The sequence below is a fragment of the Cajanus cajan genome, chromosome 8 (genome assembly GCF_000230855.2).
Source record: "Cajanus cajan strain Asha chromosome 8, NIPB_CcT2T_4, whole genome shotgun sequence".
Classification (NCBI taxonomy): Eukaryota; Viridiplantae; Streptophyta; class Magnoliopsida; order Fabales; family Fabaceae; genus Cajanus; species Cajanus cajan.
The window spans coordinates 16277368-16304646 of NC_138524.1; the positions used below are offsets into that span (position 1 = coordinate 16277368).

General features: G+C 28.2%; 1 protein-coding gene across 1 annotated transcript; it reads left to right on the plus strand.

Annotated features, from left to right (window-relative positions):
* Positions 1 to 3406: 3406 nt before the first annotated feature.
* Positions 3407 to 11903, plus strand: LOC109809837 (protein disulfide-isomerase 5-4). Its single transcript, XM_020373239.2, has 15 exons — positions 3407 to 3602; positions 4027 to 4117; positions 4294 to 4388; positions 5697 to 5754; positions 5871 to 6055; positions 6172 to 6229; positions 6674 to 6714; positions 6872 to 6946; positions 8446 to 8502; positions 10152 to 10218; positions 10311 to 10454; positions 10732 to 10953; positions 11194 to 11346; positions 11433 to 11510; positions 11642 to 11903. Exons 1-15 carry the CDS (start codon positions 3562 to 3564, stop codon positions 11717 to 11719), a joined length of 1443 nt encoding a protein of 480 aa, XP_020228828.1. The 5' UTR covers positions 3407 to 3561; the 3' UTR covers positions 11720 to 11903.
* The last annotated feature ends 15376 nt before the right edge of the window (positions 11904 to 27279 follow it).

The window sequence follows — 27279 nt, forward strand, 5'->3', positions numbered from 1 at the left end:
AACACATACAAAGTAACCATTATTTTTATCGATAATGACTCCATCTTTGACCATTAACAATGACATTGTTGTTGCCACTTGTTTGTATTTCACCTTGTCCCCCCCTTTTTTTTTTAGTAAAACATAAGAAACCATAATAAGAAAGGTTGAAATGTGTTTTTAACAATGTTTTGCAAATTCATTTACTTATGAAATTGTTTCATCCTATCTAGAATGATACACTAAAACTTTTGAAAAGACGATGTATCTTAAACTTCTTTTAAATGTCAATACTCTTAAAACTTGTTAAGTTTTTAGAAGTTATTTTAAACACTTTTATTCAAATATAAAAAGTAAGATAAGAGATAAAACATTAAAAAAAATATTGGTTCATCTTAAATCTATGACTACCTCTAGCTTGGGTGTCAAGAGTTTCACTAATTGTTAACATTATTATAAGTATTCTTTATCTCAAACTTCTTTAGGCTTAAATCAAATATTCTTTGAATTGTTTCTCAAAACACTAACTCAAGTATTATTTTACAACAAATAACTTTAAGTTTTCATTGTTTTCATTTAGAAAGGTAAGGGTAAAACTCACTCAACTATAGTGTCTTAGTAAAACAAATGTACAAATTTAAGCGCATTCTTTTTTCTTATGTTACACATAAATTCAAAGAATGCTTTAGACAAAAGATTAACAAGATATAATTCAAATTCCAGCAAAAAAGGATTCTCTTTGTCTTTAATATTTATAATTAATATGAATATGTTCGTCATAAGATCATTATTTTAAGAAAAAAAAATGAACGTTGGAACATTAAATACAACATTAATTATATTTCATCACTTTCACCTTTTGACAGTGTTGTGCAACAAAGAATAAAATAATTTGTATATACTATATAGAATTATTTGTGCTTTGAGTTTCAAATTAGTGCGTTTTTAGATAAATTAGGTGAGATTTAGTTTTGACTTTTTGCAAGGCTTCTTATTCTCCCCCTCCCCCTCTTTTTACTTATGAAGAATATATATTGTGCTTTTGAATTCCTAAAAAAGATATTAAAACCACACACATATATACAAGATTCTATGCATATTAGAAACACGACATTAAGCTCTATTGTTTTATTAAGACCATTGTTTTATTTGATTTTTAAGAAAAAAATTTTAGTGTGTATTTTTTTAACGTTGGATGAAACTTAACATGTATCCATCCCTTCCTTTATTGCTAAGTTTTTGTTTTGGAAAGTGTAAAAAACTCATTGAATAATATTCAAACTATAAAACAAACACGCTACTAGTCTTCCTTATAAAAAAATAACTTTTTTTTAATGCTTAAATCAAAACTAATTCATGATTATATGATACTCTTAAACTTAACAAGGATGTAAAACATTATTTATTCTAACATATTTCATTTTTTCTACTTTCTTTATCCTATTCCTTTCTAACTTACTTTGTCATTCTTGTTTTTGTTCATCGAAAATCTCTCCCTTTGAAAAATTGAAACTCCCTTACTACCACTCCTACAATCCATCATCATTTGCCTTACTACCAGCCATTAAAAGAGAAAGAAAAGTGTAGTTCTTGCCACTATAACCCTCCCATCCACGACCACCTACCATCTCAACCCACCACTTAGGAGTGTAAAGAAAATCTAAACCATGTCGATTGATATAAAAAAATCTAGTTTTTTTTTATTAAATTTTTTAAAACCAATTCATTTTGTAAAAATGATTTGGTTACTTAATCTATTTTTATAAAGTGGATTGATTCGGTTAAGTTTTTTTATTATAAATAATTCATATATGAGTAAAAATTGAATAATTATACTGTACCAAATCAATCTAATTTTAAAAAATATGATCTATATTTTTAAAGAATTGAACCAATCTACTTTATAAAAAATAGATTAATTAATCAATTCACTTTTATAAAATAGATCAATTCAATTTTGTTTAAATTTTTAAAAAATCTTATCTATAAACACCCATATTATCACCACATGACCCGTAACTTATATTCATTAACAAAATCTACTACCTACAACCTATCTCAACCATATTTTGGGAAGAAAAAATAAGAAGGGTAAATTTTTGAGATTTAAAAATAACAAAGAAGTCGTAAACAAAATATTATAAATCAATTTGAGCGAGTAAATTAAAATATAATATTGCTAAAGTCAATGCTAATACTAAAAAAAATTATCTTTTTTACAACTTAAAAAATAAAGATAACATTAAGGAGAACTATATTAGCATTCACTTCTATCAATTGGGCTAATAATTGGATCATATCTATTCAATGTTTTTCTTTGTAATGACCCATTGAAATTGACTCATATATTATTTATCATTAAAAATGTACTTTTTTTTATTTCATAAATTTTTTTATTGATTTTAATATTTATATTTAATTAAAAAAATACAATTTTAACCTTTTACTAAAGATTTAAAATCTCACCTTTTTTTACATTCTTTAAGGATTAAAAAATAAGTAAAATTCAGTTGAGACTAATATAATATATATATATATATATATATATATATATATATATAATATTTCCATAGATAAAAATATATTTAACCTATAATAAATAAGTGAATGAATGCTCTTTAATTTCTTCGGTTTACTTTATCAATAACCTTTGACTATTTAGTTTATAGTTGACAAACTCAAGTTTACTTTTTGTTCAAATATATAAATATATCGGAAAGAAATTGTATATTCTATTTCTACAACCATTTCTCTATATTTTAACATGTGTTCATTTTATAAAAAAAAAAAAACTTTCATAATTTCTGACCTACTAATCATGTAAAATTGCACAACACCTTTTAGTGTATAACTTATTTTTTTTTCTCCATAAATATGGCTTATGTTTTCATTCAAAATTAACAACCAAAAACTAATACATTTTTTCAAAATGTGCTTCAAAATTATAATATGACCTATTTAGACATAAAGATAAAATATGATACCATATAAATTCAATTAAAAATTATAATACTAAACATGATTTTTAATTTATTTACGATATGTTTTTTTACATCAATAATACATATTCATTAAATTCTAGTAGAATTATTAGAGTCAATTTAATAGTAAAAATTAAAAATAATACATGTAGGATTTTATATTCTAATTTTATTATCATTATTGTAATTTTTATAAAAAAAAATCTAATATAATTAACTTGCTACAAAAGTTGACATTTTTAAGAATCTTTTAATATGTTTTAACCTAAATTCATAAAGTTATGCCAAATGTAAATATTAAATATTTTTTATTTTATTTTTTTTTAGGACTTTTTAAATCTTAAAAGTGAAAATTTAGTACTACCACTTGTGCAAAATATTATTTTCCCCCGAATTTAATTAATAATTAAATATATTCCTCTTTCCCCCAAAAGAAATTTAAAATACCAATTTTTTCCTCACCGAGAAGAAGAGAGTGAGTGTGGGTCGAAGAAGCTACAGCTGAAACAGAAGCTCCTTCGATCTACAATCCATAGCTATTGCGCTCTCAATTTCCGAGAGTCTTCTTTCTCTCTCGCTGTGATTCCACCTTTTTGTCATCATGATTTCTGCTACTAAACTCAAATCCGTCGATTTTTACAGGTTGGAATCTTTCTCAGTTTCTCTCCTCTTTTCGGTTTCAATTTGCTTCAAGTATGCAGAAGAATTGTTTTCGGTTTCATTTTGCTCCAAATATGCAGATTAGTTGTTTTCTGTCCTAAATTTGGTTAAATCTTGTCGTGTTCATTGTTAAGCACTTTAGATAACGGTTGGGACCGTAAGAGAACACGAATATCTACGTGTAAGAAGAGCATGTCCATTACCTAGATTTGCATTTTCTATTGTGATTCGGAGTGTTTTTCTGTAAATTTTACCTTTAGTTTTGTGGCTATGGACATTATAAAATGCGATGGAAATTTTATGAGTAATTTGTGAATGCATACTTGATTTTTCCCCTTTCTATAAAAAAAATTATTAATAATTTTGTTATGTGCTTGTTGTTGACTTCAATGACTTGTGTCAACAGAAAAATCCCAAGAGATTTGACTGAGGCGTCGTTATCGGGAGCGGGATTATCCATAATAGCCGCTCTTGCTATGATGTTTTTGTTTGGAATGGTCAGTTGCTGAAGCCCCCATTGTCATGTGCATTGTACATTGATCTTAGGTTCTATCTTGCTTATACTGTTATAACTCAAATTATGAACATCTTCTATTTTGTTTTTGTCAAATTTTGAAAATTGAATTGGTTGTTTAGGTTTCATTTTGATGTTTGTCTTGGAACCTTGTTTCAGGAACTAAGTAATTATTTGGCTGTTAGCACCTCCACAGCTGTGATCGTTGACAAGAGTTCGGATGGTGACTATTTACGTATCGATTTCAATATCAGGTAGAAGCATATGTAGGCATTTGCTGTCTTTTATTGAATAGGATGTTTTTTGAAGATGGATGCCCATGTCTTAACTATTTTTTACTATTATAATCTGAGTTATTGGTAGCTTTGTGGTTTTCCTGAGTCTTGGTATGGACTTGTCATATTTTACAAAGAGTACAAGCTTCTTTCTACTTGCATTTGCTTATTGAAGCTCTTGTTATATGAATGCATAATTGTCTAATAGAGAAATTTATGAAGACCAGCTTGTTAGGGGTTGATAAGTTGTTTGCTAAGTATTGGTTAATTCATTGAACAAAATGGTTTGTAGTTTGACTTTTTAGAAGCTTGAAATTCACTCAAGTAGTGTTTGGACGGAGAACTTCAAAACTCTAAGGAATTTAAAATGCATGGAAATTTAATTGCTTCAATTAATTTTTTTTTATTTTCAAAATATTTTGTTGGAATAAGGCAATTCAAATTCCTCGTATTATCCTTTGTTATGATAAAGTAATTTAATTTTTGTTGCATGTAGATATTATTTTTAAATATTTATTTAGAAAAAAAGGTGTAGAACAAAGATAGAGAGGGAGAGGAAAAGAGAATAAGAGGTAGAAAAAAGAGAGAGAGAGAGAAAAAAAGATGTGAAAGAAAGAGGGAGAGAGAGACACAGAAGAGCGAGAGGAGAAAGAGATGCATTAGAGATAGACACTCACCAAAGCTTTGGGTGAGAGAGTTGGAAGTGAGACCGTGAAAGAGAAGGAATTTTCAAACTTCTCGTTTTCAATATTATTTGAAATGCCTTCATATTACTTAAAAAAAAATCTCCTATCAAATTTCCATCATATTGAAAGTTCTTTGGAGTTGATATCCAAACAAGTAATTTTTTTTGGTAACATCAGAGAAACAAACAAGTCATGTTGATATGTTGTATTTTAAATCCACTTAAAAATTGAATTCTTCTCTTAAAGCGCCACATCCAAACACACTTATGGAGGAAGACCTTTCAAAGAAATTGGGCCAGCTTCAAATCAGATCATTGTTGAAATTGGGAGTGGGATGACGATCTTACAAAATGATAATTAAGAGGCTAGGAGTCATTATTGATATTTGATGTTTAGTGATGGCTTGTGAAATTGTCATGAATTCAAAGTGTCCCCAAGCCAATGCCTTCAGCTCATCAGATTTTCTAGTCCTTCCCAATTTATTTAGACACCGTAGCTAGTCATAGTATTATTCTCAGTATGTTAATTTAATGGCTATTTGTAAACTTTGTCTTTCTCTTTCTCTGTTGTTGTTGGCTAATTGCTTCAACTTATTTTGTAGTTTTCCTGCACTTTCATGCGAGTTTGCATCAGTTGATGTGAGTGATGTGCTGGGAACAGTAAGTTTCTATTACTCCATTTTCTTATTCATTTTATACTTGCTTATGATATGATACCTCATCTCATTCTTTGATGTTTTAGTCCTTGTACTTAATATTTTGCCACTTGTTTTCAGAACAGGCTCAATATAACAAAAACGGTTCGCAAGTTTTCCATTGATTCAAATTTAAGACCCACTGGTGCTGAGTTTCATTCAGGTACAGTTTCAAATGCTGTGAAGCATGATGATGAAGTAGATGAAGAATCTGTTGAAGGTTCTTTTTCACTTGCAACACATAATTTTGATAAATATGTTCATCAGTAAGTGCCCACTCCTGAGAATATTTCATTCAATTTTTCTTTGTTTTAAGTACGTGAGAGCTCAAAAGTTCCTTTTAATATGCATTGTTTACACTATTTTAATGATCCTTTTGCAGGTTTCCAATTACAGTTGTAAATTTTTATGCACCATGGTGTTCCTGGTGTCAACGTTTGGTAATCATTTAATCATGATTCTTTACCTCTTCTTCATTTCTGGAAATAAGAGCGGTACTTGATGTTTTTGTTGTTTTGTAAATAGTTTGATTTTCTATTCTGTTTCTGTTTCTGTTTCAACAATGTGTCGATCCTTAAAAGAGGAATTTCCTTTTCATTACAAGCCCTGTAGTAGTGGCAAAGGCTATTTCAAGTGCTTAGTGCATTTTTACCATCTGTTACACTTCAGTAGTGACTAATGCAAAATCATGACTCAGAATATTGTATAACATGTCATATGCTATGGGTGCTAGTAGTTGCATTTCATCTGCCCTAATAAGATTGTTAACCAAATGCTTTGATACAATGAATGAATTGTGTAGAATTCTTTCCTTTAATGGATGATGGTATGATTAGTAGATTTTGAATTTGTTAATGAATTTATCTTCTACTCATTTCTTTCAGAAACCTTCATGGGAGAAGGCAGCTAAAATTTTGAAAGAGAGGTAATTTATTATTGACTCATCGTTTCTCACACTTTTCGAAAATTGAAATTACATTTTAGATGATTGACTCTCATCTCCTTTGTGGATTTGGTAGAGTTAATTTATCATAACTTCACTAATTAAATGTCCAATATGTTTATGATTTCATTTAATTTAGATATGATCCAGAAATAGATGGGCGTATTATTTTGGCAAAGGTAGATTGCACTCAAGAAGGAGATTTATGCAGGAGGTACTATTGCTAGTTTATTTACTTTTATTCTTTTTCCCCCCAAATCACTCTGTTTCTTACCTACAGTTGACTTATTTTCCTTTTTTTTTTGTCTGTAATTTTTTTTTTTATATCTATTATTAAATGAAATTTGGTTTTGTATCATTTTTATGTTTTTGCTTTTGAATCATGAAAAGATAAAGTTGCCAAATCATACCTGGAAAATAAGTACTTATAATAACTATAAAAGCTATACTACGATGAAATTGGAGTGGAGAAAGAAAAAGTGGTGAAGATATGTTCTTTAATTTTAGTAGAAAAGAAGGAAAATAAGGAAAAGAACATTCTTGAAAATAAAAATGGGGTTAACTGCCATATACCCTGTTTCGTTTGTATAAACCAACATGGGAGGCAAACTCATAAAGAAATGTGCATGGATGAACCCCTCATTTTGGTTCTCTCATCATAGGCAGAAATGCTACAGAAGGATGCATGATGGTTGTTAAGAAGTGGATTTGTTGTTTTGACCCTTATAATAGCATGAACCTTATGTCAATTTGTCTGGTTCATCACTTAATAGGTATTACTTGCAAGAAATTAAGGCTGTTGGGTAGATTTTTCTAAATGTATATATAATGCTAATAACATTTCAGGAGTACTTTTGTATAAAAAATAATGAAATTAGGAGTATTCAAATTCTTTAAAATGCTGTAATAAATTATACTTTTCATTAACCCAAACATATATGAAGAATAAGTTGACAATGAATTGCTATGTGTATATTACATTATACTGCTTTTTTAATAGTTTTTTGGGATGCTTTTTTAAATTCTGGTTCTTAAATTTAAAAACTTCTGCAATATCTTTACTTTCTTTCTCCTCAGTTTTGTTCTATTTAAACATCATCAGGAAACAGTTGTATTCTCTATATTTTTCATTTCTTTTGTTTTCTTCCCTGCTTCTTTCTTTTATCACCAAGAGTTGAGAATTGAGATTGACATTGTGCTTCTATCTGCAAAACACAGATTTTTTGTTGTTGACAAAACTGGAGCTTAGTTTCCATGTCAATTAACCTTTTTGATACATATTAAAGAAAAAGGCGAGGTACTTCTGTAAATAAAGTGAATTGATAGTTAATGGCTCTCTGTTAAAAAGTAAAAATTGATTGTATGGGAGTCAAAGCCAAGATGTGGAAATATCATTGTGATGTTGCATTCTTCTTAGTTTATGTTCTCTTCTTTTACTCGGAGTTGGGGGAAAGAGAAGGGAAACAAGTAAGCTCCAGTTAGAGTAGTTTGTTTATTAGTTAGTTAGAAGGGGGCTTAAATACCTTACTCATTCTCGCAAATATTCTAGTTTTCACTCTTAGCCCTTGGGGTTTTTGTAATGATTCTTGTAAAGTTCAAACCTTTGAATTTTTGGTTTTGCTGTCAGTCTCCATTACAAAAACGCTTATTGAACTTGTTATTCTCCATCTATGTTTTTTTGCCATTCATCTGTATCTCATTATCATTTTCCAGGAATCACATACAAGGGTATCCATCTATTCGAATCTTTCGTAAAGGAAGTGATGTCAGGTAACAATGCCATTATGTAAAATCCATTGGTCAACTAGTGTATGATGAAGAATTCCTACCTTTTATTCAATATTTCAATTAACAAACATTTGTACTATATGTTATGTTATGTAAGATAATTAATATGATGTTATTAATTATTATACAGAATTAATATCATTAACTCATGGAGTTATCCCTGCACAAACCTCATTATGTACAATTCATGCATTTTAGATATTTCTCCTCGCTTTTTTGGTTAATAATGAACATGTGCTCATCTGGCATCTGCTTATCCTTTTCAGGGTATTATTACTATTATATACAATAATTTATGACTAGTTTAATGCTGTAATTTTTGTTTTTGGCTTAGATGCACTTTTGGTTCCTCTACATTGGCCATAGTGCGATTTTGGTTTACCAAGATCTTTTTTGAGTTAATTAAGTATCTTTTTAAAGTCAGAAAAATTTGGTCCCTTTATCACTTAATACCCTCATTATTATTTTTCTATCCAAATATTTGGGGGTTTATGATGGAATCGGGATATAATTTTAAAATTTAGAAGTACGAAATTTAGTTAAAACTTGATAAAATTTGATGGATTTCTATGATATGTGGGATTAGGGTTTGAAGAGGGAGAATTTTAAGATATTTTTGTGGAAATTTAATGTGTTTGTTTTATAAATAAAGGAACTTAATTGACTCAAAAGAACTTGGGAGACCAAAATTGCATATTGACTAAATTAAAGGACCAAACATGCAATTAAGCCTTTTTATTCAATAAATATGGGAATGGGTTGGATCTAAAACTCAAATCTAGAACGTGATTAGTGATAAAAGTCAACATTAATGGAACACGAGGAAAGGATGAAAATAGTGCATTAAAATAGGTGGGAAAGGACATGACTATATGTTTCAATGGGAAATGGTTAGAGTTATGAAATCATTTTGTGAAAATATATATGAATAGGTTAATTTTGTCTTGTTATCGCATTTACATATTTTCATTATTGTTTGATTGTCATATTTTCATGCTTCCGTTATTATTTGAATTTGATTTGGTTGTTATTTCCTAATTCTCTATTTCCTTATTTAGCCTGTATAGTTCAGGTTTTATATAGGGATATCTCTTGTACCAAAATAATGTCATCACATCAGATCTCTTTAATACGCATGGAAAATAATATGTACTCTGTTTTTTTCTTTTTCCTTTTCATCTCTAAATTACCTAAATCTTCATATTTCAACATGTTTAAAATTATTTTATTTTTCTTAATGTTTGGTTGAAAAAAAAGATAAAATGAGTGCATTCCTAGAGCAATTCACAAAACCATTTGCGCAATGTTGCACTGCTGTATCACCTAAGAGGATCAGCTGAATATTCAAATTGAAATCATGTCGATGACCAATTTTGTAGTTATTGTAGCTATCTTTGGACAAGTTAGCAAGACTTACCTCCTTGACATTCTCAATGAATCAAACTTTTAATGGACAATGTCACTTCTTTATAATGTTTAGTTCTCCATTGTATTTAGAGGTCTTTCTATTCATTTTAAGCCATATCTTTATGATATTTTGCACATCCTGATTACTGTTTCAAATTGTTTGACGACTGGATTTCTAAAGTTTTGGATTTTTGATTAAATCTAGTTTGCTGAATACTTTTCAGAAGTGAACATGGGCATCATGAGCATGAGTCATATTATGGAGATCGTGATACAGAAAGCCTAGTCAAGGTTTACATTATATTTATTTTAAATTAGCATAATTTGAACCGGTAGACTTGATGCTTTTTTTGAAGTAATTAAACACCACTTTCTACCTGCAGTTTATGGAGGGTTTAGTTGCATCTCTCCCAACAGAATCTCAAAAGCTAGCTCTGGAGGATAAATCTAATGCTACAGGGAATACAAAAAGGCCAGCGCCATCAGCAGGTGGATGTAGAATAGAGGGATATGTGCGTGTGAAAAAGGTAAATGCCCAAAAGGTCAAGGTTTAATCATCAAATATAATTTATAAAATCTCCTTGTTTTTCTTAAATAGTTTTCATATGTAACCATGAGTTATGAAGGTCTTACATTGCTCTGGAAGTAACTGATGCAATTGATTCCACGTTTTCTTTGTCTTTTTGGTTTTAGTAGAAGCTCCAGTTATTAATACTAAAATCTCTAAAAATAACTTTTTCTTTCCCTAGATTTCAAAAAAAAAAAATGTTGAAAAAGAAATATAAGCTGTTTTCCACTATGCAGGTTCCAGGAAATTTGATCATCTCAGCTAGATCAGACGCCCATTCCTTTGATGCTTCTCAGATGAACATGTCACATGTCATAAACTACTTGTCCTTTGGAAAGAAAGTGACAGCTAGGGTCATGAGTGATGTGAAGCTCTTGATACCATACATTGGTAGCAGCCATGACAGGCTCAATGGCCGGTCATTCATCAATACTCGTGATTTAGGAGCAAATGTTACAGTAAGTTCAATATTTATATGAAGAACATAATTTAGTGTTTACTTTACTATTTGACTTTTGTTGGTTGCCATGTGTTGAATGTTTGATTTCATAATGGGCAAAAAGTTTGTTGATCTCCATTTGCAAGAGTAAGATGTTACAGATAGCATGAATGCCCAGGACCTCCTCATGTAGTGCTTTGCTTTTCTTTATTCCTTTTCTTCCAAATGCCTCATATTCCTATAAATCATGTTTCTGCAGATAGAGCATTATATTCAGATAGTTAAAACAGAGGTAATGAATAGAAAAGGCTATAAATTAATTGAGGAGTACGAGTACACAGCGCACAGCAGTGTGGCACACAGTGTAGACATTCCTGTTGCGAAGTTTCATCTTGAGCTCTCCCCCATGCAGGTCTGCATACATTTAAGGTTATATAGTTTTGGATGAAATTTTGAACTTGTAAATTCATTTAAGGTTTACAATGTTCTTGTCCGCAGGTCTTAATAACAGAAAACCAGAAGTCTTTTTCACATTTTATTACAAATGTCTGTGCCATTATTGGGGGAGTTTTCACGGTTTGTATTAGCCATTGTTCCCCATACTTTTTGTTTTATGTTTGATTTTTTTTTTATAATTATATTGTTGATTAGTCTTTTATTTTTTATTTTTATTTTTATTTTTATTTTTTTCCCTTTTGTGATTTCAGGTAGCTGGAATTTTGGACGCGATTCTGCACAACACTATTAGAATAATGAAAAAAGTAGAGCTTGGCAAAAATTTTTGATAGATAGATGAAAATTTTGTATAGCGTAGGGCCTGATTTTGTTATGCCCAGTTTCACTTAACAGTTCTATAGATATTAACTATGCTATACATCATACAAATATAATTTTGTAGTTACTTCGGTAAAATGTTCATTACAAGGATAAAGATTATGTGGCGCATAATGTATCTGATATTTGTCTTAATTAATTTTTTTGTTGCTTTTAGGAAAGAACATAATTTATTAGAGGAAGGGTACGTAAAAAGTTTAGGGGAAAAATGATAGAGTAGGAGCATGACTAATTTTGACTGCAAAATTGGGTGTCAAGTAATGAAAACCATGACTTGAGACTCAGCTGTTAGCACAGAACAGTTTCCTTCTCTTAGGCCTGTTTATTGAAATCACTCTTAAAAATAAGTCATTCGCAATTTGCAGTGTACTTCGAGACAAAAATGATCAATTGGTGTGGCTAGAACCTTTTTCTTACCAAAGGGAAGAGAGAGAAAAAGGAATAAAATAGAAGAGTTGATGTGGTAGCTTCTCTTATTTTCTTTCTCAACAAGAATCTTCCAGTAAGCACTTTTAGTTTCTATAAGCAAAATGAAATTGCGAGGTGCATGTTATTTTATAAGGGACTATAAATTGAGATTTTAAATAAGGTTTTTGATTCCTATGTTATTGCTATTATATAATTAGTCTCTTAATTCTAGATTGTGCAATTGTAGTCGTGTTTTGATATCTTTTTAAAGTGTAATTTCGGTCTGATTGTTAGTTCGTTGTTAATTTTTAATGTTTCTTCCTAACTTGTCTGTGCACTATTAGTGAAGTTCTCCTTCAATTACACTTTTTTTAACCTAAAATACTTAAACTCAAAACTTTATTTTAGAGTATTCGGTTTATTTTCGTTCGCACCAGTATCTGTTAGTATTGACATGTTAATTTTTTTTTGCCATGAACATAGTATCGAAATAAATAATGAATGACTAATTTGCATGTGTGTGATTTTTGCTGATAAAATATTATTTTAATATAATAATTTGACACATTAATATGGTATATAAGATTAAAATTATACAATTATAATATTTTAAAGAATAAAATTGTACACTTGTATTTAAAGATTATTATAATGAAAAAATAAAACATGTTAAAATATTTCAATCAAGTACGACCAAAATAAAACTAAAATAATATAATTCCACCATTCAAAATGTGTTCATACAATTCCAAAATATAAAGCAAACACTTCAATCAAGTGCGACCAAAATAATACCAAAATAATATAGTTTGACAAATCCAACATGTGTTCATACACAACCAAATTATAAAGAAAATACTCAAATCAAGTGCAACTAAAATAACATCAAAACAATATTGTTCATCCTAGCTTGTACTTTATCCAATTTGAACGCTCTTTTATTGACAACATCAAGAAAAAGTCTTTCTTTGCATTAGTATTGAGGAAATCAGCTGACATGTAGCGAGTTCGAACATCCAAATTTGGGATCTCTTTTATGGCACTCCAAAATATTTCCCTTTGCCTCTTGGTATCTTTCTCTTTTTTCCATCAAGTTAGACATTTTTTCAAAATTGGCGGCTATAGTCTCGATGCCAACAAATAGATTTTCTAGAACTTTGGCTTGACTATTGTTCCCAATTGAGTTAGAACTCACTCCATACTCAGACCTACTCCACTTACAATTAATTGGTTTTTCAGTGGGAACCTTTGAACTTAAAGGGGGTTGAGGTGTTGAAATTCTTGGGTGAGGTGATGGAGGCTAGTAAGGTAGTTCATAGTGATCTGGTGTTATGGTGTTATGAATACATCATTGTTAAGATCTAGTGTTATGAATACATCATTATTAGATACTAGAATGTCTTATGTTAATTTTCTTTTTTTAAAATATAAAAAAATCCAAATTTCACAATATAAAAATTAAAATAAAAATTCATAGTAAAAGATAATAATTGTTGAGTCATAAAAGAAGGAGGAAGATAAGAGTAACAAATTCAAGAGAAGAAGAGAGATCGCAATTTTTATACAGAAAGGGTTTTTCCCCCAATTAAGATCCATTTTCATCTCATTCTACTCATAGAAACCCTAACTCAAATTCATCTTATATATATATATATATATATTGTAGAGATCATGATATCAATTTCATCTTTTACCTTTCCCTTTTCTTGACCTGTGTTATAAAAAAATTATCACTTAAAAGTTAAAATTTCAAGCATTTTTTTTGTGTTATATAAAGGAACAAATTCAACTAAATAAAATAAAATAGAGCAAGTCAATTAAAGAGAACGAAGAGAAAAATAGAGCAAGTCAATGATACTGTCATTTATATATCGGAGTTTCACAAAATAGGGAAATGGAATGGGAACAATACTACAATATTATATATGAGCAATGAACAATAGTGCAATATTAATTGTAGAGAAAAAATTGAGAAGACGAGAGCATAGAAAAAAAAATGAAAAACTCATTTGAAAATTCTTGAAGCACTTGAAAAGTCACTTCAAACAATCCTCCGAAATCCGATAGGTTTGGATGAGATTGTTTTATGAATTTGGTATTTATAGATAACACTAGAAAGTCATTCAAAATCCCTCTAACACAATAATCATTTAAAATCCTTATATTTTGAATACCAATTGATTGTTTTTAAGTTGTAAATGAATACTAATGGATTTTAATAGACTCTTTAAAAAATATTGAAAATCCAGATTAAATACCACTGAATTGTTTTTAAGTGACATAAAATCCCGATTGAATACCAATTGACTTTTTTACTCAAAAAAAAATCTTTTAAAATTTTATGAAATCCTAAACCAATACACCCCCTAAGTTTTCTTACTTCCTACCGTTAACCCCTTTCTAGCCGTTTCATCCTCTGATGACCTCCACTAAGGTGTCATATATCGTGAAAGGCTAGGTACAGGACATCAAAGTTAGCTTACATTGACCTTTATTTAATTTTTTTTTTAAATATCTCATTTTTTTATACTTATTTCAATAATTTTAAGACAATATATTTTTAGTTTCTATAAAATGAAAGAGTTTCTATTTAAGTTTTATAAATTTTTTTCTTTGTTTTCCATTTTTTTTATAAAATTTATAAACATTATTTTGTCTTTGTGAAATGAATTTTTTGTTTTGATTTTGATCTGATTTTCATTGTTCTAAAATCTAAAGTCACTTTTTATGGCTACTAATAGTTGTTTTAAGATAAATAAATAACGGTTGTTTTATAGATGTATGCAAATTTTCTAATATTAACACGATGTCACAAATAATTGTGAGTAACATCTAAGGTAATCATTTAATTATTTCATTAAAAAAGTAATTAAAAAGGATCACATAAAAATGGAGATTAAAAATAATAGTTTCAAATTTTAGAGAGATAAAAAAATAAAGAAAAAATTTACAGAGATTAAAATCAAAGCTTACTAATTTTGTAGAGACTAAAAACATATTTAATTTTTTTAAAATAAATTATCAATAGTTAAAAATAAATTTTATTATAGCATAAATTATTTAGCATAAGTTAAAAATATTATTTGTATGTTTATACAAATTTTAGTTATAATATAATATATATCAATAAAAAATTTAGTTATATAAAATAAATAGTTATTTTATGTATTGTAGGGATAAATAATATTTTATATTTAATTATGTCATACTTGATTTTTGAGGAAATTGTTTTTTACATTCCTTTTCATAATTTTTTTTGACTAAATTACACTTTTGGTCTCTTTATTTTTATTAATATGCAATTTTAGTCTCAGAGACATCTAATCCCTCTAATTTTAAAAATACAGAATTTTGATTCTCCCATCAAATTGACATCTAATAACTATTAAATTTTAACGTTTACTCATATTAAAGTAATATAACATTTAGTAACATGACATTTAAAAATAAATAAATAAAAAAATTACAAATAAATTTTTTATTAATAAAATAAATATCAAATACCCATAAAAATATTTACAAATAAAAATGTTTTGTATGTCATTTTTTTAACTTTTATACCTATGTGTTATATTGTTAAGTCTCAATTTTACCTCTTTTTGGATGAGACTTATTGAACAAATTCCACTCATCCTTTGAACCATTGCAATATAATTGTTCTCTTTTTGGTTCATTTTGTGTGCAGATATAACTAACCCAAATTTAGCTAACAATACCTTAATACACCTCATTTTTGTGCAGGTATTGAGCTAGAGAAGTGAGGATTGAAGATTCTTAGGATTGGGAATCCAAGAGGCTAAGGAGCAGAGAAGAAATTGCGCCGGGCGCAAGATGACTCGCGCCGGGCTCGAGAAGAACAGAGTCTGGAGCCGTGTCGCCGGGCTTGAGAATACATGCGCCGGGCGTGGTCGAGACAGAGAGTGCTTGAAACTCTCTGGAAGACATCGCGCCAGGCGTAAAAGGAAATTGCGCCGGGCTTACACTGAGGCAGAAAGTGCTCAGAAGAGTACGCGCCGGGCGCGAAGACTTACACGCCGGGCGCGAAACCCTAATCTGATCTCCCTGGCTCGTATTTGAAGCCATTTTCGGGGGAGAAACCCCCATTCTCACATTGGGCGCCTTCAGGAGCTGCGGAAGGGATTCCCAGGGCTTGGGATCGTCCGTGTGCGGATCTTTCCTTCGGTTCTTCATCCTCCTTTCATCTCTATTTTGTATTTGCCCTCTTTGTTGAGTGGTTTCACCCATTTTGTGGGGTTAGATGTAGCCAACATACTCTATTGTAATCCTTACGTTTTCAATGATATATATATTTGTTGTTTCATTCATTGTTGTGTTTGTTTCTTTGCTTAATGCTTGCTTTGGATTGATCACCCTTTGCATGATTTAAGGTTCCATTGAGTATTGGGAAATACCTTTGAAATTAGTTATGGAACATATGCCTAGTGGAGATTGTATCTAGGGATAGAGCTTGACCCATTAGTAGTCTTAAACCCTAGCCCGTAATGCGGGTGTAGGTATTGGGTACTCAAGGGATTGATATTCAATATTCGCACCTAAGCTCTTTCTCTAAGGGATTAGGTTTGAGTAAACTTATGGGTTGACTAAGCAATGAATTTAACAAGAGATTAAGGATACATTAGTGTTACGTTCGGTGAAATCTGACCCCCACAGCCTCACAATACCATTATCCTATTTCTACTCTTTCCCATTCTAAAACTAATCTTTTTATAGTTTTAACATTCCAATAGTCATGCTCTTCATCTCACATTTACATGACAAACTATAAATTGGAATTATTCTTTAGTCACGAATAGTCAATAAATGCTTATTTTACCTTCTAATCCCTGTGGATACGATATTTTTACTACTTGAACGGCCGATATACTTGCCGTGTTTGAGACCGTTGATGGAATTAAACTGATTTACAATTATAACAAAAGTACTTCAACGGAAATCTCAACACATATCACAAGATATTATGTCCCTTAGTGATTACAAATCACAAAAAAAAATCATAATTTAATGATTGAACATTAAATTGATGCTACAATCAAAATTTTGTATTTTTAAAAATGGGAAACTAAATATTTTTATTTTAAAATAGAAGGACCAAAATTGCATATCTATAAAAATAGAGGGGCCAAAAAGTGTAATTTAGTCTATTTTTTAATTGATTTTCAAAAATACACATTTTTCTTCTTCTGAAAATCAAGTTCAAATAATAAATAAATATTTCAAAAAATATATATTTTTTGAAATGTATTACACACATTATAAAAATTAACTTTCGTAAAGTTGTTAAGTCATGAGTGAGAAAAACCCACTCATCTAATAGATTCAACCCGATTCTTTGTTAATTTGGATGAGATTTGGATCTTAAAATTAGACCCGATATAATTTTTAGGATGAGTTCGAGTTATGATTCAGGTCCGACCTATCTCTTATTTCTTTTAAATTATATAAATTTTTAGAATAATTTTGTATTAATAATAAAATATTTTTAATAGATAATACTTTATATAACATTATATTATATTTATAATATCACTATTTATTTTAAAATATATAATGTGAAATATACTTTAATTTAAGTTTTGTATATCTTTTATTTCATAATTTAACTATACATATTTTAATATTAATATACTTGTGACATAATCTACCCCACCTACTATAATACTTAAAATAAATAAAACTGAATCAAGAAGTTTATCATAATGAAAATTCATCATGTTCAACATAAAGAATACCACATTTTAACAAAACAAAATCAACTAATTAATATCAAAATGAAATCTAATGCATTAGAATAACCATCGTCTAAAAACATAAACATCATGATATAAACCACTTGCAAGGATACACAAAACAAGGAAGTGAGAAATATTTTACTCTGACTCAAGACATAAAATATAGCTGGATAACCAAACATAAGCGAAGATGTAAATATATGAATCATTACAGAAAACTGATATAGATACACTAGTATAAAATCTGTTATTTACGTCACTATTTTGTCGTCGAAAAATGAAAAATCTGACGTAAAAAAAATGCGGTGGCATTTTTGAAATTTAAACCAAGTTTTTTACGTCAGACACCACTAGGTTCGACGTAAAATTTAAAATCTTCGTCAGCCCTCTATATAGTCCGACGTAGGTTTAAAAATTTATGTCGGACCTCGTGGTGTCCGACATAAAAAACTTGTTATTTCCCCTCATTCATTTCTTTGCGCGCGCTTCAGGGTTTTATTTGTAAAACGTTCTGGCAACCTCCGATGACGAGTTTCTATGCATCCTGGGTGTTTTCGGTGACGTTGAATGGCGACGACGGTGGTGGCGACGTCCATTCATCATTGCAGATCATTTTATCCGATTGTATTGAAGTTTTGGTGCACCTCTTGCTTAAGTTAGCGTTTAAGGGTACTTGAAGGTGTTGGGATTCAAGGTTAGTGCAAATAGATTGGATTGGAGGATATTTTTGAACTTAAACATTGTTTGTGTGTGTTGTTTTAGAGGATTTATGGTTATTCCGTAGGTATATTCTTTAAAAGAAAACATACGTATGTCATGTGTTAATTTTACATCTGGAATGACCTGTTCTCCAAGCAGAACGACTCGTTCTGCTTGCATATATCATGTGTTAATTTTGCATCTGGAACGCCCCGTTCTCAAACCAGAACAACCCGTTCCAGATGCACAATTAACACACAACGAGTGCAAGCAAAACGGGCCGTTTTGGTCTTGGTTTTTCAACTTTTTTACATCGGGGCTCGAAAACAACCAACGTAATATTACGTCAGCTTTTAAACCTGACGTAGATTTATGTCTCCCATATTTACGTCGGACATTTTTCTGACGTAAAAACCTGAAAATAACAGGCATAAAATACCCTTTTGCACTAGTGATATATTGATAGAACAAAATACAATTCAATTGACAATGCATAAATCATGTTTACAAATTTTTAAAAAATTTAAAAACCATTTGATACTTTGTTTTATTAATTCAAATCAACATATTCAAATAATTTTATAATTATCCATCAATTTGAATTAATGAAACGAAATATCAAATGATTTTCAATTTTTAAAAAATTTTATAGACTTCATTTAAGCATTAAGAACTTTAAATTCAACAGTTGTATCGTTGAAATTTGATGTAGAATACGAGTTATTAAATAAAGTAAGTCTAAGTAGACTTACTTTTGGATTAGACTTACTTTTAGAGTAAAAAGATCTCTTATCATATTTTATTAATAAAATAAAAAGAGGAGAGATTAAAGGATTAAGGACTGGACTTTGGGCATAAGCCGAAGGCTGTTTAAAAAGAAGAAAGAAGGAAGGATTAGATTATTGCACATCTTCTAAAACCTAAAGTACTTACAAAAGGAAATCTATAGTAGACCACTAGGAAAGGTACAAATTAGTGATCAAAGCTATTGAAACACGTTAATCCACAAGTTCTTCACTCCAGGTACATGGAATGAGATTATCACATCCATGGGCATATATGAGAGATAAGGGTAGAGAGACAATCCCTAAGTTTCTTAGGTTGTATTTTGTTTGATTTATATTGATGCATATGAATTTAATAGAGAATTTGTTACTACTCTATTTTATGAACCATGAATTTACTCTAATTAAATCTATTTGGTGATGAGCTTATGTATTCTAAAGGTTTGAGTATTACATGTATGAATTTGGGGGTTTTCGGTTTAATTGGATGAACTTTGATGAATTGATGATGTAGTGATATTATTGGAGTATAATGTTTAATTTTGAGATGATTACAAATATTGGATAATTTTATGATTTGATGCAAAATAGAGAAGGAGAAAGTGAGAACTATGTGCAAATCAATCGAGTCCAATGCAATTTCATGGCTCTAGACTGATAAGCACGGTCGTGCTTGAAGGAAACATGCTTGTGTAGGCATGTGCAAGAGGTACCACGACTATTTTTAAGGAAGCATGGTCGTGCATGGTTGAAATTGAGGGAACCACGACCGTGATTAATAAAACATACTCATGCATGCTTAATTTTAGTGAGTTACACCTGTGCTTATTTTTTGCATGCTTGTCAATCCTTTTAAAATTCAAATTAGCTTTCTAGTGGCACTGAAATCACCAAAAAATGAGGTTTAAAATTCGAGTTATGATCAAATTAGTGAGTAAAAGTCAAGTTGTCCAAATTAGGTTAAAATACTTCGATTTTGTAGTTTTTAAAAATGATTATCTTAAGTTTCTAATAAAATTAAGATTAACTTGATATCATAGATACATATCTAGATAACTCGTTTAAACCATACAACGTCATATATAAAACTTAAGATAAAAAGTGAGAGTTTGTGAGTTGTTTTATTCCTTAAGTGTTTAATCTTAAGACTTTGTGCCTAAATGTGATATGAAATGTGAATGTTTGACTTAAGAATGATGTACAATGTTTGAGATATTGATGGATGTTATAATGCTATAATATGTGATGAATAAATAGTATGAGTAATGATAATGTATCATGTTATGTTGTGCAATGATGTTTTGATGATAATGTATAGTGATAATGATGAATGAAATGAATGATGATGAAATGTAATGTTGAGATGTGAGGATATGTATATTGTAAAAGTATTTATGATGAGATGAGATAGATAAGTTCGATGCTACAAAATGACGCATGAGGATATGAGTTATGCATATTGTATTTGTTGTGATGTGAGTATTGAGTCCATATATTCATGTTTTGTTTGTGGGATAGTGTGAGTCTATGTAGGTAACCTATCATAGGTCATCTACCATGATGAACTATAACACTTCAACATGACCTTGATAGACATGTCTTGGTTGAAATGGTTTGAGGGGATTACTATTGATGGATTGTCTTGACACTATTTGATGGGAGGTCCCATTCCATAACTTCTAGGCTATTCTATATTGATAACGATGATGAAAAGAGTGGTACCATACATATAGAGTTAAGAGCATTCATTGCACGAGTCTTAATTTATGATTGATATATATATTTTGTGACTTGTTGTTCATGAATGATGAATGTTGAAGATGGTTATTATAGATGTATGAAAGGATGATTAAATGTGTGAATGATGCTATTAAAGTTACAGATATGTGTGTCTACCTTTGTACCTTATATATGTTATGAATGGATGAAATGTATTCACTCCTTATGGTTGTATGTTTATGCTTGGGCTAAGCGTCATTTACAGGACTAGAACAGGTACAAGAAAACATGTTTGACAAGGGAGAAAGATATAGAGAGAAGTTTTGCTTTGATAATGTGACATTGAGAGAGAGTTTGTCTTAATAATTATTCGGAATTGTTAGATTTCTATTTCATTATATTTTTTTGTTGAATCTTTATTAAATTAGGTGGTTGTGTCTTACTTTGATTCAAATATTATTTTTTATGTTTTCTTCAATTAATAAAATTATGAAAATAATTATTATGAACCCTTTTACAAAATGTTAATAAGAAAAACTTTATTATTATTTTATAAAATTATTGATATTAAATTATTTTTTTTATTTAATTATTCGAGGTAGAAAGATGCCATAACCAGAACTAGCTTAAGGGTGAAGTGGACAAAAACTTCACCTTAGACCTCCTTCAAAAAAATATTTTATATTAATATTTATTTAATTTTATAAGGTTTTATAAAGTAAAGTCATTTTTGCATTCTTAAAAATTTATTTTAAAAAGTCTATCTCTAAAAGGTGTATAGATATAATTATTTTTTAAAACCCATCTCTAAAATAATTTTATTTATTTTTAATTAAAATATATTATTATGAATTAAAAAAAGTCTCACTTTTAAAATTTATTTTAAATTTAATAATATGTTCGGTCATCCCTAATTACAACTCCTTCTTCCTTAAAAGAATTTTATAATTAATTATACATATAAATATATAATACTTATTTACATGTATAACTCATTATAAATTATTTATATATAATAAATATTTAACTTGATGGATCGACGATAATACTCTAATACTCTTATAAAACACAATTCAATTCAATTTTTCTATGCATACACTATACTATTTCCTATTTCAATGTTAGGTTTTTTTTTCTTTTATATATATATATATTTTTTTATTTTTTTTATCATTTAGTAATTTCTTTTAAAGTGTTTCCCACATCTTTATATTTTTATTTTCTTTATTTTTCAATTGACAAATTTAAGTTTTAATGTCAACATGCAAGTTGATCATATGAATTTCAATAAAAAAAACAGCAATTTTTTATAAAGTATTTTTTTTTTAAATTAAGTTATATATATATATTAATATAAATGATAATTTTCTATTTCGTATATATATATTTTAATAATTTTGTTCCTATAACTAGCTTTTCAATCACTCTTTCTCTCTCTACCATTTGTTTTATTTAGCCTTTTCAAAACTATCCAAAAATTGTCCACTATTCAGATATTTTTTTTAACCGTTAACTTTTATTTTACTTTTACATTTTAAAAGTTAAACGGAGACCGAAAGTGTGATTTTTACATTAGTAGATAATAATATTGCAGCATCACATGAAATCAAAGCCAATCATAATTAATTTTTAATGAAAGAAAAGAGGAAGATGAAAGTCGAACAAATTAAATAAGACGAAGTGAAAGAGAAGAGGAAGATGAATTTTTTAAAAAAATAAAATTATTAATTCAAAGGAGTCGTGTTTGTTATAATATAATAAAACTAATCTGGAACATTATTTTCGGTAATGCAAATGGCCCAACTATTAGAGGAGTTTTGCTGGTTTAAAATTGAAAATTTTATCTATTTCTTATAAAAATAAAAGGTAATAAAACTTTAATTTGTAGAATATAGATAAATTGCGGATAATATCTGTTATAGAGAAAAGGTAATACGAATAATTAATACCAAACTTTATTTAACTACTTTTCATTAAAATAATAAATAGATAAGATCTCTAAAATTTGCTAGATGATATACCAAATAATATCATTTTCTTCATTTGAAAGTCATTTAGTACTATAAATGTGTAGTAGAGAAGTGTTAACTGAATCCATAGAGAATATAAACTATTGTTCAAGTCAAGATAGCTTCACTCAAAATTAGAATGGCTTCCATCAAGATAGCTTTTGCAACGTTGTTTCTTGCTTTAATAGCATGCAATGGTATTTAATTTCTTTCAACATCTTAATATTTGAGTGTATAAAAACACATAATTCATATTAGTGTTACTCAATATTTATATGATTTTGCAGGGTTTGATTTGGCGAGGAGTGATGGTGAATGTGATGGAAATGATGAATGCAACTTAATTTTATCAAAGTGTGAAGGAAAGGGTATTTGTGAGAATGGCATTTGCAGGTGTGTGGAGAGCAAAGCAACCTTGGATGGGTGTCGAACATCTGCAGATTGTGCTTTTGCTTGTCCCTTACCATGCTCTCCTTTATTCTGTGATCCAAAAACTGGTCAATGCAAATGCACCTGTTGACTCAGATCTTCCTCATAGTCTTCTTAATAAACATGTCATTATCAAACACTTTAAATCTATGCTCCAAGTTTAATGATTAGTTATGATTGGCTTTGATTTCATGAGATGCTTCAATATTATTATCTACTAATGTCTCTGTTTAATTTTTAAAATATAAAAATAAAATAAAAGTTAATCATTAACCATATGTTTGGAGATATACATAGACCTTACGTTATTTAAAAAATGTATAATTTATTACAAAATACAATAATGATTCATTAAATTAATTGAATATAAAATATGATGTACGTATACATCTTTGGTATAATTTTTGTTAATTTTATTATGAAACTAGTTGGAATATGATACTTTGTATTTCTATATATTTTATTTAAATAAAAAATATAATATAATAAAAATAGAAGAAAGGATAGTTATGTAAGTATTGAGTGAGTATAGAGATAATTGTTGATAAAAAAAAAACTTTGAAAATGTGAGAGAAAATATCCCTCTAAAAAGAAAAAAATAACAAAGATATTTAAGGATAAAATTGTCTGAATAAAGTAAAAATTGAAAGCAATTGAGATGAAAGTACATGTGTTTAAAATTAAACCAATACAAATGAAAATTTTTAAACTAATCCCAAAAAACATAAATCGATAGAAAATTGCAAACTTGTAGTTTGGTTTCTCTCTTAAATTTCCAAAATTGCACAATTTTATTTGATTTTTGGATTATAATGTGAAATCGCTCTAAACTAAAACAAGTTGTATTAAAGAAATATTTTTACTAAAATAATAATAAGTTAATAATTTGTTTGTATACTTTTAGTACTATTATTATTTTTACGTCTAATCTTAAACAAATATTATAATATTATATATTTTTACTTAATTTTTAAATAACAAAATTTTAAAACTGTAAAATCCAAACAAACAAAACCACAAAAAGATTAGTCTGATTCTTAAGAGATTTGACTTAAAAGAATCCTTGATCTTGAAGTCCAAAAAGACTTTGTGTGAAATAATATTTGGATAGATTATTTAAAGAAACAATTCAAAGAATACTTAGTTTGAGTCAGAATTGAATTGTTAAAAAAATACTTGTATTTTTTAAAGATAGAAAAATTTAATTTATTTGGATTGAGAATTGAATGTAATATTAATAGTTGAAATAAACTGATATAAATTATTATGTGTTTCATCTATCTTTTCTCAAGCACTTTTTACTACTAACATTACTACTTTACTATTCAAAAAAATTCAATTTTTTTTTTGTAGATACTATTTATTCCCCTTCTTTTATCCATAGTTATACAATTCAAGACACATTACTAACCAACACAATTAAAAAGTATATATTTAGTAACACTAATATTATTAATTAATTATCAATTCAAAAAATAGTATAAATAGTAACAACAATACAATTCACCCATAAATACGATTCAATTTAGCAATTCAATCATAAATAATTAAGTTTTAAATATGTTTTTAGTCTTTAAAATTTAAGATAATTTTTTTAGTGCCTCAGATTTAAAATTGATCTTTTTAATCCTTATAATTTTCAAAAATCTTATTTTAATCCTTATTATCAAAATTTGTCAAAAAGTTTGTTAAATAATATCACATAAAATCTATCCACTTTCTCTATTAGTGAAAACATCACATTAAACCCAACTAATATTGTATAATTGTTTCAATTAGTTACTTTTAAATATGTTATTGATGACTTAAGAGTACTAAAACAATATTTTCGAAAATTACAAAAATTAAAAAAAAGTTTTAAATTCCAAAACTAAATACAAATTTACCTTAAATTTAAGGGACTAAAATATATTTAAACCAATAATTAAAATACAATTCAGCCATAACTATTGACAATTCTATTTTTGATAATGCTATTTGGTAAGCTAAACTAAGAATTTTCCTGGCACACGTAAGTTAAGAATAGCCTTAATTTGGAAACAACAATGCTATTTGGTAAGAAAAGTTTTCCAAAACAATTGCACGAATCATACTCGTTTACCTGTTATTTATCAAATAATCATGTAAATTAATAGATAAATAAAATTAGAGAAAATGAAAAAAAAATTATCCAACGTGAGCTTCGATTTTTAGTTCTTATAAATAACTACCTTTAATTCTCTCTTTTTGAAATTTAAACAATAGTCAACAATACAATTTAGCCATAAATAATAGAAACAGCAATACAATTCAGCCATGAATTTTTATAAATAGTAACAACACTTGGCATGTTTATTCACCATGATCGATTATTATTATCTCATCTCAAAGACTCAAGTTTCAATGGCATGCTACCAACCAAGTATCAACTGGCATGTTTATTCACACACAAATACACTTGATCACAACTCACAAGTCCCTTCTAAAAGTTATTAAAGAAAAATAATTTCCTTCTCTTTTTATGAACCCTCTCTAAAAAATGAAGACGATTAACCTCTCTGAATCAACATGGTTTCGGACCAAATATCATGAATCACCCAAGTTTCTATAAAACATGAACCAGATCAATTAAATATGACAACTTGGCCATGAACATTTTAAAGAGATCAATTAAGTCATTCAACCAGATCAATTCAATAGCATCAATTCATCAAACATGCATACATGAAAAATAAAAATCAACAGAAAACGAGGCCCTAACTATTGAGCAAAAACAATACTTTGTTACATGCCTATTACCTAGGTCTTAGACTAGGATCTTTAGTTATTTTTTTTTGTTTTGTTTATGCTTTTGGTCATGTAATTTGTTTTGGAGTTGTAATTCTTGTTATTCATGAGTTCATCTTTTTACACTTCCTACTTCATTTGTTAAGTATCTGTTTTCAAGATCAGATGAACGTGACTTTCTCTATTGATTGAGGTATTTCGCAAACGTTTTCTTTATATATCAAAAATCAAATAGAGTAAATATAATGATTAATATCGATGTACGGGTAGAGGATGTTACATTAATATATTTTTTTTTATGTGGTTATTAATTTTTAAGATTTCATTTTTTCTCAAATCTCAACTTTAACTATTCCATTTTTCATAATATTTTTTTAATTTATATCTTAATTATTTATAATTTTAAATTACACAGCCCTAAATTATTGTAAACTTTATTATTTTTCCTTTAAACTTTATTTACTTATATAATTTACTGTTTATTATTGAAATTAAAAATATAAATTTATGACATGATACTTTTTTGGTAATCTGAGAAAAAAAAACCAATTTAAAACAAATAAAACTACAAATTGACGAATAATTATAAAATTATTTTATACGTTGATTCAAATTGATAGATAATTATAAAATCATTTTATACGTTGATTTGAATTAAGAAATGAAATATTAAATAATTTTTAATTTTTTAAAAAATTAAAAATTTAATCTATATATTAAAAATTTTAAATTCAATAGTTAGATCATTAAAATTTGATATAAATTATGAATTATTAAATAAAATAAATTTATATAAATTTAGTAAGCACACCCTGTCTCTATGCCAAATTTGTTCTTATAACTACCTTTCCAATCACCCTTTCTCTCTAACATTTATATTATTATGCTTTTATTGTTTCTTTTTTCAGTTTTCCCAAATTGTCCACTATTTATATTTTTTTTATTG

Coding starts and splice junctions, on each gene's coding strand:
- LOC109809837 (XM_020373239.2), top strand. CDS start 3,562: ATGATTTCTGCTACTAAACTCAAATCCGTCGATTTTTACAG. Junction 6,230..6,673: donor GTTCCTGGTGTCAACGTTTG/GTAATCATTTAA, acceptor CATTTCTTTCAG/AAACCTTCATGGGAGAAGGC. Junction 10,219..10,310: donor ATACAGAAAGCCTAGTCAAG/GTTTACATTATA, acceptor TTCTACCTGCAG/TTTATGGAGGGTTTAGTTGC.